Source organism: Pipistrellus kuhlii, unplaced genomic scaffold (assembly GCF_014108245.1).
Source record: "Pipistrellus kuhlii isolate mPipKuh1 unplaced genomic scaffold, mPipKuh1.p scaffold_m20_p_18, whole genome shotgun sequence".
In the NCBI taxonomy this organism is placed as follows: domain Eukaryota; kingdom Metazoa; phylum Chordata; class Mammalia; order Chiroptera; family Vespertilionidae; genus Pipistrellus; species Pipistrellus kuhlii.
Window position 1 is genome coordinate 24,950,735 of NW_023425493.1, and position 16,182 is coordinate 24,966,916.

Consider the following 16,182-nt stretch of genomic DNA (forward strand, 5'->3'; position numbering starts at 1 on the left):
TCTGAGCTGGGCACTCTAGGTGTGCCCCTGTGTGGGCTGTGTGCATGGTCTTGTTGTAGTTGAGCCTTTATTGCTGTTGGTGTCACTCGGAGGAATTGACTTCCAGGCCAATTGTCTGTGAGGACCAGCTGCAACTACAGTGGAAGAGCTGCTGTGTAGGAGACAGAACTTGCTTCAGTGGGACTTTTGTGCTCACTGAGTATGCTTTTTTTTTTTTTTTTTTTTTTAATAAGTTTTTATTGTTCATATTATTACAAATGTTCCCTTTTCCCCCCCCACCAATGCTCTCCTCCACCAGGTTCCCACCCCACCCTCTGCCCTTTCCCCTCTCCCCATTGTCCTCATCCATAGGTGCACAGTTATGTTCAGTCTCTTCCCACGCCCCCCTCTCCCCTTTCCCCCAAGAATCGTCAGTTCACTCCCCTTCCATACCTCTGATTCTATTATATTCAACAGTTAATATTGTTCATCAGATTTTTTTAATTTCCTTGGTTATTAGATTCACTTGTTGATAGTTACGTATTTGTTGTTCATAATTTTTATCTTTGTTTACTTTCTCTTCTGAAAGAACCCCCCTCAGCAATTCATATAATTCTGGTTTGGTGGTGATGAACTCCTTTAGCTTTTTTTTATTAGTGAAGCTCTTTATCTGGCCTTCGATTCTGAGTGATAGCTTTGCTGGGTAGATTATTTTTGGCTGTAGGTTCTTGCTATTCATCACCTTGAATATTTCTTGCCATTCCCTTCTGGCCTGCATGGTTTCTGTTGAGAAGTCAGCTGACAATCGTATAGATGCTCCTTTATAGGTTACTACCTTCTTTGCTCTTGCTTCTTTTAATATTCTCTCTTTGTCTTTTGCTCTTGGAATTTTAATAATGATGTGTCTCGGTGTGGTCCTCTTTGGATTCCTTTTGTTTGGAGTTCTGTGCACTTCCTGGACTTGTAAGTCTAATTCTTTCCCCAGGTGGGGGAAGTTTTCTGTCACTATTTCTTTCAGTATGTTTTCGATATCTTGCTCTCTCTCATCTTCTGGGACCCCCATAATTCTGATGTTGGTTCGCTTGAAGTTGTCCCAGAGGTTTCTTACATTATCTTCAATTTTCTGGATTCTCTTGCCTTCTAGCTTCTGTGGAGGAGTGTCTTCTGGCTCTTTATGTTCCAAATCTTTGACTTGATTCTTACGATCTTCCCTTCTGTTTTTAGGACTCTGTAAAATATTTTTTATTTCAGACAATGTATTCTTTATTTCTTGTTGATCCCTTATCATTTCTTGTTGACTCCTTATTAATTCTAGTTGATCTCTTTTCATATCCTCATAGGCCTTATCCATCTTTTCTAGGAAATTCTTGAAAAACCTTATAAGTGTAGATTTGAACTCTATATCCAGACGCTTTTTGTCCTCCATTTCTTTCGTTTGTGATCTATTTTGTTGTCGCATTTCGCAGTTACAGATGGGACGGGGTTTCAGGGTGGAGCCTGCAGCTTTGGCTTCCGTCAGCCCCGCCCTATGCGGGTCCTTCAGTGCTCGCTGCCGGCACCTCTGAGAGAAAGGTGCCCTCAATTTTCACCGGCTGCCAAACAGTCTATGCTCTCCCACAATGAGCCCGGTATTGGGGTTCAGTTCAATTGGAAGTGGAGTTGGAGGTGGCGTTCAGAGCAGTCTGGAGCCCCTGTCTCCTTCCTGTCAGGGCAATCCCGCGGCACAGCTGACCGTCCCTTCTCTGCGCGCAGTGTGCGCGCCTCCGGGACCTCCTTTTGCCTCTCCCGGGGGTTCTGCCTTACAGCCCGGCTCCCTATGGCTGGGCCTGGGTCCCCGGGGTCTGGCCTAGAACTGGGGTTCAGAGCAGTCGGGGGCCCAGCACAGTCGGAGTTTTGTCTCCTTTCCGCTAGGGAACGCCTGCCAGGCACTCGGGCTCCCTCCTCTCCGGCTCCGTCCTCTCCGCGAGCCGCGTCTCCGTACCTTGGGCTTTTCCAGCTCCTCCGCGCCTCCTTCTGGTTTTCTCCTTGCTTCTCACTGTAGAATTTCCAGTCAGTCAACCTTCCTGTAGTTCTGGGCAATGTCCGTTTTATATTTTAGTTGTATTTTATTGAAATTGTTGTGTGCGGCTGCAGCTAGTTGTTCACCTGGGCGCAGCCATCTTGGATCCTGAGTATGCTTTTTTATTTATTTTTATTTATTTTTAAATTTTTATTGATTTCAGAGAGGGAGAGAGAGATGGAAACTTCAATAAGAGAATCATTGATGGGCTGCCTCCTGCATGCCCCATGCTTGGGATCAATCAGGCATATGCTCTTGACCAGAATTGAACTTGGGACCCTCAGTCCACAGGCTGATGCTCTCTCCACTGAGCCAAATCAGCCAGGGCTTCCCCTCCACCCCCCAATGTATATATATTTTATTGATTTCAGAGAGGAAGGGAGAGAGAGAGAAACATCAATGATCATAGAGAATCATAGATTGACTGCCTCCTGCATGCTCCCTACTGGGGATCGAGCCTGGAACACCCTTGTGCCCTTGACTGCAATTGAACCTGGGACCTTTCAGTTCGCTGGCCAACGCTCTCTCTATCCACTGAGCCAAACTGGCTAGGACCAACCTTAGTCTTTTCCTCTTCTGTTTTTATGCTCTGATTTTCTTTATAGTACATCTTACCTTTTATTGCCTCTACCCCTCTCATGCATTAGAATGAAACCTCCACGGTGAAAGGATTTTTTTTTACTACTGTTATTCTTTGCATTTAAATTGTAGGTACTTGATACCTATTTCCTGAAAAAATGAATTCCTTATGGAGCACGAATTTAATATTATAAAGTAAATAAAATCAGGCCCTGGCCCAGTGGCTCAGTTGAATGGAGTGTCATACCGTACACCAGAAAAGCTGTGGGTTTGACTCCCAGTCAGGGCACATACCTAGGTGGCTCATTCAATCCCTGATTTGGGCAAGAACAGGAAGCAACTGATGGATATTTCTCTCTTACATTGATGTTTCTCCCTCTCTATCCTTGCCTCTCTCTCTAAAAATCAATATAACATATCCCCAGATAAGAATTAAAAAGTAATTAACATAAAATAAAATTTATAGTATTCTTGAATACCATCAGTTTATTGAGCTAGAAAATATTTTTAAATTAATTCACAAAATGAACTCCACTTACACTAATAACAGTTGCACAGCTCTGTGAAGATATTAAAAACTATTGAATCTGTGCTATAAAAGGGTGATTTTATGGTATGGGAATTGTATCTCAATAATGTTATAAATAAAATAACCAAGGAATTTCTATGTAATACAGAAAGGAAAAATTAGTCTTTCCAACTATGAAACATAAGGTTAAGGTATCACCTGTTCATTTTTTTCCATGTATCTGTACATGCATCTGATAAGACTGTCATTTCTCCATTGTATATCCTTGCCTCCTTTGATGTAGATTAATTGACCATAAACGTGTGCATTTGTTTCTGGGCTCTATACTGTTTCACTGATCTATGTGTCTGTTTTTGTGCAAGTACCATACTTTTTATTATTATTATTATTATTATTATTAATATTATTATTATTGTAGCTTTGTAATATTAGTGTGAAATCAGGGAGCATGATATCTTCAACTTTGTTCTTTTTCTCAAGAGTGCTTTTGGCTGCTCTCTGTTATGATTCCTTATAAACTTCAGGATTATTTGTTCTAGTTTCGTTAGATTTTTTTTTTTTTAAAGGATTAAGTGCCTATCTTATATCTGACATGTGATCACAGTTTGTTGGACTAAATACTGAATTGAAGTGGTATAAAGTTTATCCTCTCTAAAACCTTTTTCTTGTTCATATTTTAGGACCTTTCAAAGTTGTACAAGAAATCAGGTGATGTTTCAGCCATTCAATGCCATTCTGAAGAAAGTATCCATCTTCATTCACAGGGAGAAAACAATTCATTGTCCAAGAAGCTTTCTCCAATACACTCAGAAATGACAGATTACATTAATGCAACATCATCTACTGTTGTTGGTAGCCGGGATCCTGATTTAAAGAACAAAACATTACTTAATGGAGGAACGAGCGTAACAGAAAAGTTGGCACACCTTATTGCAACTTGTCCCCCCTCCAAGTCTTCCAAGACAAAACCGAAGAAGTTAGGAACTGCTACTACTATTTCAGGATTGGTTAGCAAGGATTTGATCAGGAAAGCAGGTGTTGGTTCTGTAGCTGGAATAATACATAAGGACTTAATAAAAAAACCAGCAATCAGCACAGCAGTTGGATTGGTAACTAAAGATCCTGGGAAAAAGCAAGTGTTTAATGCAACAGTAGGATTGATCAATAAGGACTCTGTGAAAAAACTAGGAACTGGCACTACAGCGGTATTCATTAATAAAGACTTAGGCAAAAAGCCAGGAACTATCACTACAGTAGGACTGCTGAGCAAGGATTCAGGAAAGAAGCTAGGAATTGGTATTGTTCCAGGTTTAGTGAATAAGGAATCTGGGAAGAAGTTAGGATTTGGCACTGTAGTTGGACTGGTTAATAAAGACCTGGGAAAGAAATTGGGTTCTACTGTTAGCCTAGTGGCCAAGGACTGTGCAAAGAAGATCGTAGCAAATTCAACAATGGGATTAGTTAATAAGGACATTGGAAAGAAACTAGTGAGTTGTCCTGTAGTAGGACTGGTCAGTAAAGATGCCTTAAATCTTAAAGCTGAAGCTCTGCTCTCCACTCAGGAGTCATTTAAGGCTTCTTGTACAAACATCAAGAGTCATGAAAGTCAGGAACTTTCTGAATCCCTGAAAGACAGTGCCAACAGCAAAACTTTTGAGAAGAATGTTATTCGACAGAGTAAAGAAAGCATATTGGAAAAGTTCTCAGTTCGAAAAGAAATCATTAATTTGGAGAAAGAAATGTTTAATGAAGGAACCTGCATTCAGCAAGATAGTTTCTCATCCAGTGAAAGGGGGTCATATGAAACCTCAAAGCATGAAAAGCAAACTCCCGTATATTGCACTTCTCCGGACTTTCAAATGGGAGGCGCTTCTGATGCATCTACAGCTAAATCCCCTTTTAGTGCAGTAGGAGAAAGCACTCTCCCCTCCCCATCACCTACTGTATCTGTTAATCCTTTAACCAGAAGTCCCCCTGAAACTTCACTACACTTGGCTCCTAATTCTTTACTTTTAAGTCCTACCACAGAACTAATGGAAGAAATTTCTGAATCTGGTGGAAAGAACCAATTTACTTCTGAAAGTGCCCACTTGAACATTGGTCACAGGTCTGTGGGTCATAGCATGAATATTGAATGTAAAGGGATTGATAAAGAGCTAAATGATTCAAAAACTACACATCTAGATATTCCAAGAATAAGCTCTTCTCTAGGAAAAAAGCCAAGTTTAACTTCTGAATCCAGTATTCATACAATTACTCCTTCAGTTGTTAACTTCACTAGTTTATTTAGTAACAACCCTTTTCTAAAACTTGGTGCAGTAACTGCCTCTGACAAACACTGCCAAGTTGCTGAGAGCCTAAGCACTAGTTTGCAGTCCAAACCATTAAAAAAAAGGAAAGGAAGAAAAGCTCGGTGGACTAAAGTGGTGGCAAGAAGCACATGCCGGTCTCCAAAAGGGCTAGAATTAGAAAGATCAGAGCTTTTTAAAAATGTTTCATGTAGCTCACTATCGAATAATAATTCTGAGCCAGCCAAGTTTATGAAAAACATTGGGCCATCTTCATTTGTAGATCATGATTTCCTTAAACGCCGATTGCCAAAGTTGAGCAAATCTACAACTTCGTCTCTTGCTCTCTTAACTGACAGTGAAAAGCCATCTCATAAGTCTTTTGCTACTCACAAGCTATCTTCCAGTATGTGTGTCTCTAGTGACCTTTTGTCTGATATTTATAAGCCCAAAAGAGGAAGACCTAAATCTAAAGAGATGCCTCAACTGGACGGTCCACCTAAGAGGACTTTAAAAATCCCTGCCTCTAAAGTTTTTTCTTTACATTCTAAGGAAGAACAAGAACCTCCAATTTTGCAACCAGAAATTGAAATTCCTTCCTTCAAACAAAGTCTGTCTGTATCTCCTTTCCCGAAAAGGAGAGGCAGACCTAAGAGGCAAATGAGGTCACCAGTCAAGATGAAGCCACCTGTACTATCAGTGGCTCCATTTGTTGCCACCGAAAGTCCAAGCAAGCTAGAATCTGAAAGTGACAACCATAGAAGTAGTAGTGATTTCTTTGAGAGCGAGGATCAACTTCCTGATCCGGATGACCTAGATGACAGTCATAGGCCAACTGTCTGTAGTATGAATGACCTTGAGATGGAACCAGGTAAAAAAATCAAGAGAAACAATGGACAATTGATGAAAACAATTATCCGCAAAATAAATAAAATGAAGACTTTAAAGAGAAAGAAACTGTTGAATCAGATTCTTTCAAGCTCTGTAGAACCAAGTAATAAAGGGAAAGTGCAATCCAAACTCCATAATACAGTGTCAAGTCTTGCTGCTACATTTGGCTCTAAATTGGGCCAACAGATAAATGTCAGCAAGAAAGGAACCATTTACATAGGAAAGAGGAGGGGTCGAAAACCAAAAACTGTCTTAAATGGCATTCTTTCTGGTAGCCCTGCTAGACTTGCTGTTCTTGAGCAAACAGCTCAGCAAGCAGGATCAGCATTAGGACAGATCCTTCCCCCTTTACTGCCTTCATCTGCTAGTAGTTCTGAGATTCTTCCATCACCTATTTGTTCTCAGTCTTCTGGGGCTAGTGGAGGTCAGAGCCCTGTAAGTAGTGATGCAGGCTTTGTTGAACCCAGTCCAGTGCCATATTTGCATTTACACTCCAGACAGGGCAGTATGATTCAGACTCTTGCAATGAAGAAGGCCTCAAAAGGGAGGAGGCGATTATCTCCTCCTACTTTGTTGCCCAATTCTCCTTCACATTTGAGTGAACTCACATCTCTGAAAGAAGCTACTCCTTCTCCCATTAGTGAGTCTCATAGTGATGAGACCATTCCCAGTGATAGTGGAATTGGAACAGATAATAACAGCACATCAGACAGGGCAGAGAAATTTTGTGGGCAAAAAAAGAGAAGGCATTCCTTTGAGCATGTTTCTCTGATCCCCCCTGAAACCTCTACAGTTCTAAGCAGTCTTAAAGAAAAACATAAACATAAATGTAAGCGCAGGAATCATGATTACCTCAGCTATGACAAGTTGAAAAGGCAGAAACGAAAACGGAAAAAGAAATATCCCCAACTCCGAAACAGACAGGATCCAGACTTTATTGCAGAGCTGGAGGAATTAATAAGTCGTCTTAGTGAAATTCGAATCACCCATCGAAGTCATCATTTTATCCCCCGAGACCTCCTGCCAACTATTTTTCGAATCAACTTTAATAGTTTCTATACACACCCTTCTTTCCCCTTAGATCCTTTGCACTACATTCGAAAACCTGACTTAAAAAAGAAGAGAGGGAGACCTCCTAAGATGAGAGAGGCAATGGCTGAAATGCCTTTTATGCACAGCCTTAGTTTTCCTCTTTCTAGTACTGGATTCTATCCCTCTTATGGCATGCCTTACTCTCCCTCACCCCTTACAGCTGCTCCCATAGGATTAGGCTACTATGGAAGGTATCCCCCCACTCTTTATCCACCTCCTCCATCTCCTTCTTTCACTACTCCACTTCCACCTCCTTCCTATATGCATACTGGCCATTTACTTCTCAATCCCACCAAATACCACAAGAAAAAGCATAAGCTACTTCGACAGGAGGCCTTTCTTACAACCAGCAGGACTCCCCTCCTTTCCATGAGTACCTACCCTAGTGTCCCTCCTGAGATGGCCTATGGTTGGATGGTCGAGCACAAACACAGGCACCGCCATAAACATAGAGAACACCGTTCTTCTGAGCAACCCCAAGTTTCCATGGACACTGGCTCTTCCAGATCTGTCCTGGAGACTTTGAAACGCTATCGATTTGGAAAAGATACTGTTGGAGAACGATATAAACATAAGGAAAAGCACCGGTGTCATATATCCTGCCCTCATCTTTCTCCTTCAAAAGGTTTAATAAATAGAGAAGAACAGTGGATCCACCGAGAGCCTTCAGAATCTAGTCCATTGGCCTTGGGATTGCAGACACCTTTACAGATTGACTGTTCGGAAAGTTCTCCAACTTTATCCCTTGGAGGATTCACTCCCAACTCTGATCCAGCCAGCAGTGATGAACATACAAACCTTTTCACAAGTGCAATAGGCAGCTGCAGAGTTTCAAACCCTAACTCCAGTGGCCGGAAGAAATTAACTGATAACCTTGGACTGTTTTCTGCACAGGACACTTCACTAACTCGGCCTCACAGAAAGGAGCCACTGCCTTCCAGCGAAAGGACAGTACAGAATTTGACAGGTAAGAGGGTCATTTTGTTGCTTGTTAACTTGTGTTAGTGAAATAGATTACTTGTTGATTTTTAGAGGGAGAAAAGGGGAGAGAGAGAAATGCAGATTGGCTGCCTCCTGCATGCCTTCCACCAGTAATTGAGCCTGCAACCCACGCATGCACCCTGATTGGGAATTGAACTGGCAACCTTTTGGTGCACAGTACAATGCCCCACCAACTGAGGAATATCAGCGAGGACCATGTACATGAACTTCTAATAGATCTACTGGTTTTTATTTAAAAGTTTCTTTTTCTTTTTTAAAATTTATTTTTATTGATTTAGAGAGAAAGAGAGAAACATAAGTCAGTTGCCATCTGTATGCACCCCAACTAGGAATCGAACCCACAACTTGAGCATGTGGCTTGACTAGGAAATGAACTGGTAAACCTTCAGTACATGGGATGATGTTAAACTAATTTAGCTATACTCGCCAGGGTGAAATCCTCATTTTCAATAGATGTGAGAAGTAAGATAAGGCTGCTCTTTGCATTAATTTTTAATTTTGAGAAGAGATACGATGAAAACAAGAAGTAACAGTTATCTTTTGGAAACCAAGAATAATTACTTATCTTACGTATTACAGTTTCTTTAGTGAGAAATGGCTCATAGCTATCTGTTGGTCACTATTCAGGATTTTTTTGTATACACTAATCCAATAGTTACAAACACTTCTTATTCTAAGGAGAGTATTTTATTAATTCTGTATGTCTCATAATAAAAAATCTAAGCATTCAAATTATCAACCTATAAAATTTAACTGAATATTCAGAGAGACTTCACTTGTAGAGTGCATTTAAGTATCTATAAAAGCTGCTTCAATTGGATATAAAATAACATGAAACAAATTAAGTAATGCATTTGTAATGTCTAGAAAGTATCTTTTAAGAAATGAAAATATATAAATTAAGAAAGAGGAAGAATTACCCATTCAAATGGGACAGTAATTTTCAACCTCTCTTGGCATACATAACAAGTGTTTTTGCCAACCTGACAAAAAAAATAGGCATAATTTTGATTCATTCACTTTGAACAGCTATTGTTTTGGGTAAAAGAGGTCAGTGCCCTGACTAAATAATTAGGTATTGCATGTTTTAAAAATCCATGTGGCACATCAGTGTACCTCTTGAGCACACAGGTTGAAAATTATTGATATAGAAGATATCTCTTAAGTCAGGAGTTGTTGTTTTTATAAAAAATCTCAATTCTGAGGTTTTGTAAATAACTTTGGGACATTCATAAAACCTCTGATGTAGTAAATAAAATTGTTGTGTATGTTTCAGGAGAAAGTGCCCCATTCTGAGTTTCTCCCTGGGTCCATCTTAAGTTAACTCTTTGGCATAATGCACACTCCTATACTCAGAGAATTCCAGGAATCGGAGACAGAGAACAGATATACAAGGGTGGATAGAAAGTAGGTTTATACTTGGGAGTAACTGAAACAAACTTTATTTTTGTATTACTAATTATATCATTTTCCATACAAACCTACAGTAGCCCACTCCGGTATTATTATATCACAAGTTTATATTCTTCTGTTAATTGGATTGTATGTTGGAATCTTTCCTCTTCACAATTACTGTTGATAAGTGGATACAAATGGAGCTTGTTTTCTAATAGGAATTTTATTTTAGGTACACATGAGAATTAGCTTACATACCCACTTAAAACCAGTTGAGAAAAAAATATTTTTAGTTAAGGAAAATAGAAGTTCTAAAGTCATGAGGTAACTTTTAATCAAATCACTTTGAAAGTAAGAATTTACTTTGTTTAGACAAAGCTTTTTGTATTTGATTTTTAAAAAAAAATCTTAACTATTTTGATAGTAGCTGTCCCTTCAGCAGATATTCTGTCTGTTGTTTTCCAGGTCAAAGAATATACAAATGAATAAGATATAATTTCCACTCTCAAGAAATTTATAGTTTAGCAGAGAACAGACATGTACACAAATAATTATTAATAGCTGCTAAAATTCAGATATTCACAACATGTTTTGGGGAACACAGAAGAGCGAGACTTACTTAAAAGGAATTAGGAAAAATTTTTAATTCAGGATGCAAAGAGGATGAAGACTGTATCTTATAAATAAGCTTTTCTGGGTCTGATACTGTGTTTATATAACTGAAAATAGTCTCATCTGGGACCCAGGAGATGAGGCTGGAAAGACAGGTAAAGCCTCTTGTTTATATAAGATACCAAATAGTTTGGCATTTTCCCTATAGTCAATGGGAATTTATAGTTTTATTTTTATTTTTTTTCCAGAAAAGGATATATTTTTATTCAAGTAACTGCAAATAGGAAACCAGAGGGAGGGGCCCAGGCTGGGACAAATGGCTACCCCCTCCCGGCATAACGGGGGAGAAGGTGGCCCTACACTCCGCTGTCAACACCGGCCCCCTGCTCACTCTGCTGCAGCGTCCTAGGGGCAGAGCCCCCCTTCCCTGGGGCTGGGGCTGGGGCAGTCTGCTTTCCCCCTGGCTCCTTCCCAAGAGCATCTTGGAGGGAGTGTGGGCAGAACAGGAGGCAGTGAGGGTGAACATTTGGCGCTGGTAGCAGCAGCAATGACAAGATGTCTAAGAATGAAACATGGAACAAAAAAACAACACAACTGTCCAGAGGTAGTTTGTGAACAGAGGAAAGATGGAACCAGAACCTTGGGGGGTGGGGAGGAGCAGGGGTGGGAGTGGGCAAGGCTCGCTCCTTGCTAGGGCCCCATGAGGGGGAGGAAACTGGAGGCAGAGTGGAAGCAGATGGGGTCAGGCTCACACCCCTCCTGCCTTCCCTCCTGTGCCCCAGGGGGGCGCTGTTCAACCTAGCGCAGGGCTAAGCGCCTAGGAAGGCAGGTAAGTGGGTGTGAGCCACACCTGGTGACAGACACAGGTTCGTTGAGTCATCTTGGGGCCAAACAACCCTATCCATGGCCACAGGTGCTGCTGCCAGGACAGTGGAGTGGGCATGTCAGAGTGAGACGGGGCTCAGGCCCCTTTAAGGCCAGGGGAGTCCTCCCAGGCCCCCTGATGGGAAGCCAGAGGTAAGAGTGGGGAAGGGACCCCCTAAACCGGGAGCCCAGTCAGCAATGCCCCCACCACCCAGGGAGCAGGGACGCAGCAGGCATGGGTGCAGCTAAGTGGGATGTCAGCTTTGTCAGGATGCCGGGGGGAATGCATTGTGGGGGGAGAGTATGCTTGGAATCGAGACCAAGGAAAACTGTTCCCCACTCGGGCCACCAGGGCCCGGCTTGTGTGCTGTGTAGTGTGGCGGTGCAGGCGGGCTGGTGGGTGGCGGCGGGGAGGGGCAGGGGCAGGGGGAGCGGAGCTGTCCAGTCCCAGAAGGAAGCGGCTCCACGGGGAGGAAGCAGGGGGCACGGTCACTGCTCTTCCTCGGAGGACTCCTGCGAGATGCCCTCTTCTTCCTCCTTCTCCAGTATCTTGGGTCTGCCCCTTGGCTTCCTCCCTGGAGTCGTGGTGGTTTTCCGGGTCTTGGCAGCGCCCTTGTTCTTGCTCCCTTTTGGTCTGCCCCGAGGTCTCTTAGGTGTTGGCACTTCGCTGGGCTCCTTCGGAGGTTGCTTCCTCGGCCGGCCCCGCCCTCGCTTCTCAGTGCCGTCCTTCTCCTGCTTGGAGGCCAGGAGCTGGCTGGACTTGGAACTAGACTCGCTCATCTTCCTTCTCTATGGAGCAGGCGGAGCGATGGCTGATGCGCGAGCTCGGCCGCCGGCCTGTGTGCGCGCTCCGGGCTGCTGGGAGCGACGGTGCTGGGCGCTGAGGACCGGCCTGGCTCCGCCGCCGCCGCCAGTAGCAAATGCGGATGCCTTCTTGGAGCCGCGGCAGCGCCAGAAATAGCCCGGGCCCGGAGTCCCAATTAGAGGAGGGAATTTATAGTTTTAAAGTAGAAAAATTATTTGTCTGAATTTATATTGATCATGGTATGATAGATTAATTAGAGAAAGATCAGGTGGACCAGTCTGGAAAATTTCCCACCCAAATAGGGGCTTTAACTTAGTGATAGTGAAGACATATTCAGAAGTAAATGTACAAAAGTTAAGGAAAGGGGAAAAGATTTTAGAATGTCTTCAAGATACCCTTCTTGGGCTGTTGGTTGGTGATGTGAAGTGAAAAAGAGGAAGTATGCAAAAGGAGAAGGTTGGACATAGAAAAAGGATGTGGGTTTATGCTATTTAGTGAGTTAAAGGATCTGTTGCTCAAAAGAGAAACCTGAAACTACAAGTTTTAGATGTGATTGTTGAAGCCATTAGGAATAATGATATTTAGGGGAGGATGAGTCACTGGTTTCCTAGGAAAGCTTGTAGTTCAGAGTGCCAGGTGCTACAGACATTCGTTAGATAAGGACTAAGAGTAGATAGTTTGCTTTTGCAGATTACCTTTTGTGATCTTAACAGCCATTTCCATAGTGTCAAATGTTAGATTTCTGATGGTTAAGGACTGAAAGGGAAATGAGGAATTGCAGACAATTAAAATTCTTACAGCTTTAAATTTTGTAGCAATTTTGTCTGGTTTATTATTTACTCTTGTAGTGTCAGGGAAATGATTGCATTTTCTCAATTTGTGATTAATGCAGTGTCACATCGTTTTTCTTAAAAAACATAACTAAACGTTGTGCTAATTTTAATTGACCTTGGTTGATATTTTTTCCATACATGACTTGATGATATAGTCATTACACATTACTTGGTATCCTCTTAAAATGTCCAAAAGGCTACTTACTATATCATGTATTCCAAAATTGTCAATTATCTTTGCGACATTGTTATTCTAGAACAGATCTCAAGAGCCAAAGCTGGAACAATTTAAGCAAGAAAATAAATAAGAGTATTGGATTATAACCTAAAGAATAATGTAAATATCCATGAGTTCATGCCAATATCAATAAATAATTAAATAAATAAATGGAGGAATTTGACAAATCTTTCTTATAATATATTTAACTATTCCCTTCAAGGAGGTAGAACTTAATTTTCTTCCTTTTGATTATGGACTGAATTTAGTGAACTAGTTCCAAAGAACAGAGTATGGAAAGGAAAAAAATAATAACTTTATAGTGAAGCCTAGAACACAGCACCTTAGCCAGATACAAGGTTAACTTCATCAATAATAAATCATCATGGCAATATGTATCCTTTGATATAATATGATTGGAAATTCTTTCCAAAAACCCATACACCAGTCTAATAATAAAACATTAAAAACAAAAAGGATATTATACAAAACTAGTGCCCCGGTACACGAAATTCATACACTGGGCGTCTGGGAGGAGGGGTGTCCCTCAGCGCAGCTTGTGCCCTCTTCAATCTGGGACCCCTCAGGGGATGTCCGACTGCCAGTTTAGGCCTGATCCCTGTGGAACATCGCTCTCGCAATCTGGGACCGCTGGCTCCTAACTGCTCACCTGCCTGATTGCCTCTAACACTCTGCCTGCTGGCCTGCTTGTGCCCAACTGCCTCCCCCCCTTTCCAGCCTGAAAACCCCCAACTGCCTCCCCTCCTGTTCTGATCATCCCTAACCACCTCTGCCTCAGCCCTGCCACCATGGCTTTGTCTGGAAGGTCCCCCAGTCTATTTGGCATATTACCCTTTTATTAGTATAGATACCTGACCAGTACCCCTTAAAAGCAGGCGTCTTCAAACTACGGCCCGTAGGCCACATGCGGCCCGCAGAGGAGTCTGATCCGGCCCGCCAGGTTTTTTGGGCAGTGAGCGCAGCCGAGGTGTTACAGTAGGAATTAGTAGTTCATATAGTCCGGCCCTCCAGCTCTCTGAGGGACCGTGATCTGGCCCCCACTTTAAAAAGTTTGAGGACCCCTGCTTAAAAGTATCAAGGAAGGACCTGTAAAAAAAAAAAAAAAAGAAATATTGAGGAATTGTTACAGATTACAGGAGATTAAGGAGACATTACAACTAAATACGGTGTGGTATTATAAATTGGGCCCTGTAACAGGAATAAAGAAATAAGTCCAGCCAAGACCGGTTTGGCTCAATGGATAGAGCGTCGGCTTGGGGACTGAAAGGTCCTGGGTTCGATTCCGGTCAAGGGCATGTACCTAGGTTGCGGGCAAATCCCCAGTGGGGGGTGTGCAAGAGGCAGCTGGTCGATGACTCTCTCATCGATGTTTCTAACTCTCTATCTCTCTCCCTTCTTCTCTGTACAAAATCAATAAAATATATTTTAAAAAAAGAAAGAAAAAGAAATAAGTCCAAAAGTTATCTCAATATTAATTTCATAGTTTTGACAAATGTGCTAAAATTATATAAGATGTTAAAATTAGGGGGAACTGGGTAAAGGAAGAGAATTCTTACCCTGTACTGTCTTTGCAAATTTTCTGTAAATTTAAAATTATTTTAAAACAAATTGCCGAAACCGGTTTGGCTCAGTGGATAGAGCATCGGCCTGCAGACTGAAAGGTCCCAGGTTCAATTCAGGTCAAGGGCATGTACCTGGGTTGCGGGCACATCTCCAGCAGGGGGTGTGCAAGAGACAATTGATCGATGATTCTCTCTCATCAATGTTTCTAGCTCTCTATCCCTCTCTCTTCCTCTCTGTAAAAAAATCAGTAAAATATTTTAAAAATTTTAGCTTTTCTTAAAGAGTGGACTATCAGGGACTTTCAGTCAAGATGGAGAAGTAAACACTATGCTTGCCTCTTTCCGTGGCTACATCAAATTTGCAACTAAATTATAGAACCATCTGAAGACTAGGTGACTCAGATATGGCACCCACCTGCACCTGCTGGCTTGCAAAGCTCCAGAGACGTGCAGGGAGGAACTGAATTGTCTGGCTTCAGGTTAAGGGCTAGAGGGCAGCTTTCTCCCAGAAAGAAGTCCTGGCTGGCACCATTGTTTCTTTGTTGACCTCTCCCACACAGCCAGCAGGTGCAGGCGGATGCTCTATCTGAGTTCATCCACTTGGTCAACACAACTCCTCCCACCCTGGTGATTCCCTGAGTCTTGCCCCAACCTGAACCTTTTTCAGCAACTTTTTTTTTTTTTAATCCTCACCCAAGGATATTTTTCCATTGATTTTTAGAGAGAGTGGAAGAGAGAGGGAAAGACAGAGAGAAATATTAATGTGAGAGAAACACATTGATTGGCCTAGGCAGGGGAGGAGCCTGCAAACGAGGTTTGTGCCTCTGACCAGAATAAAACCTGGAATGCTTCATCCATAGGCCAATGCTCTATCCACTGGCTAGGGCTTTCAGCCACTATTTCTCACAAGCACCCAGCCATTGCTCACACTATGGACTTTCTTAAAAACTCAAAGATTTGCAAACCCCAAACAGTCTGCAGCTGGTGCCCTACACTGCACCTTTTGCTAAGTGACCTCTGGCAGTAGTTGCACCCAGTCTCTTCAATATTCCTGCATGCCTAGCAGAGTCAACTACCAAACACAGATCACTTTGTAGCTCCTACCAGGAGGCCCTACGTCAGACACAGGCCTAGAACTGTACCAGAACTCTCAAGAGGTCCAGGATCAACACACCTGGTGGCCAGCTTCACACAACACCAGAGCCCCATCCAAATAGATCCACAGATGACACACAGGATGCACTCTGCAGGCACTGGAGCCCCACTAAAGCAAACCCTACTGTGTTAGGTAGACATGAAATAGGCCCGGTGAGAAAGAATTTGTGACTATAGTGGCTGATTTCATTCCTGATTTTTAACATTTTCAACTCATGGCTGGCTGCATATGTCAGAACCTGTAACCTGATTTCAAAAATGGGACGAGCACTATCATGTACTTTTGCTTTGACAGATTA

The 16,182-nt window shown here is 42.3% G+C and overlaps 1 protein-coding gene across 14 annotated transcripts in view; it reads left to right on the plus strand.

Moving 5' to 3' along the window:
- Positions 1-16,182, plus strand: part of ASH1L (ASH1 like histone lysine methyltransferase) — a 100,498-nt gene that overhangs the window by 20,272 nt on the left and 64,044 nt on the right. For 9 of the 14 annotated variants that reach the window (XR_004988783.2, XM_036442758.2, XM_036442756.2 and 6 more), the window contains one exon: positions 3,827-8,384. The exons of 2 other annotated variants lie outside the window; for them this stretch is intronic. Coding sequence is in view for 10 of the 12 variants with exons in the window: in XM_036442758.2 (XP_036298651.1) it covers positions 3,827-8,384 (4,558 nt within the window). In the remaining 2 variants the exon portion in view is untranslated. Of the gene's footprint in view, positions 1-3,826; positions 8,385-16,182 lie in introns of those variants that run through there. 3 more of the 14 variants (XM_045583314.1, XM_045583312.1, XM_036442766.1) reach the window with 3 other exon arrangements.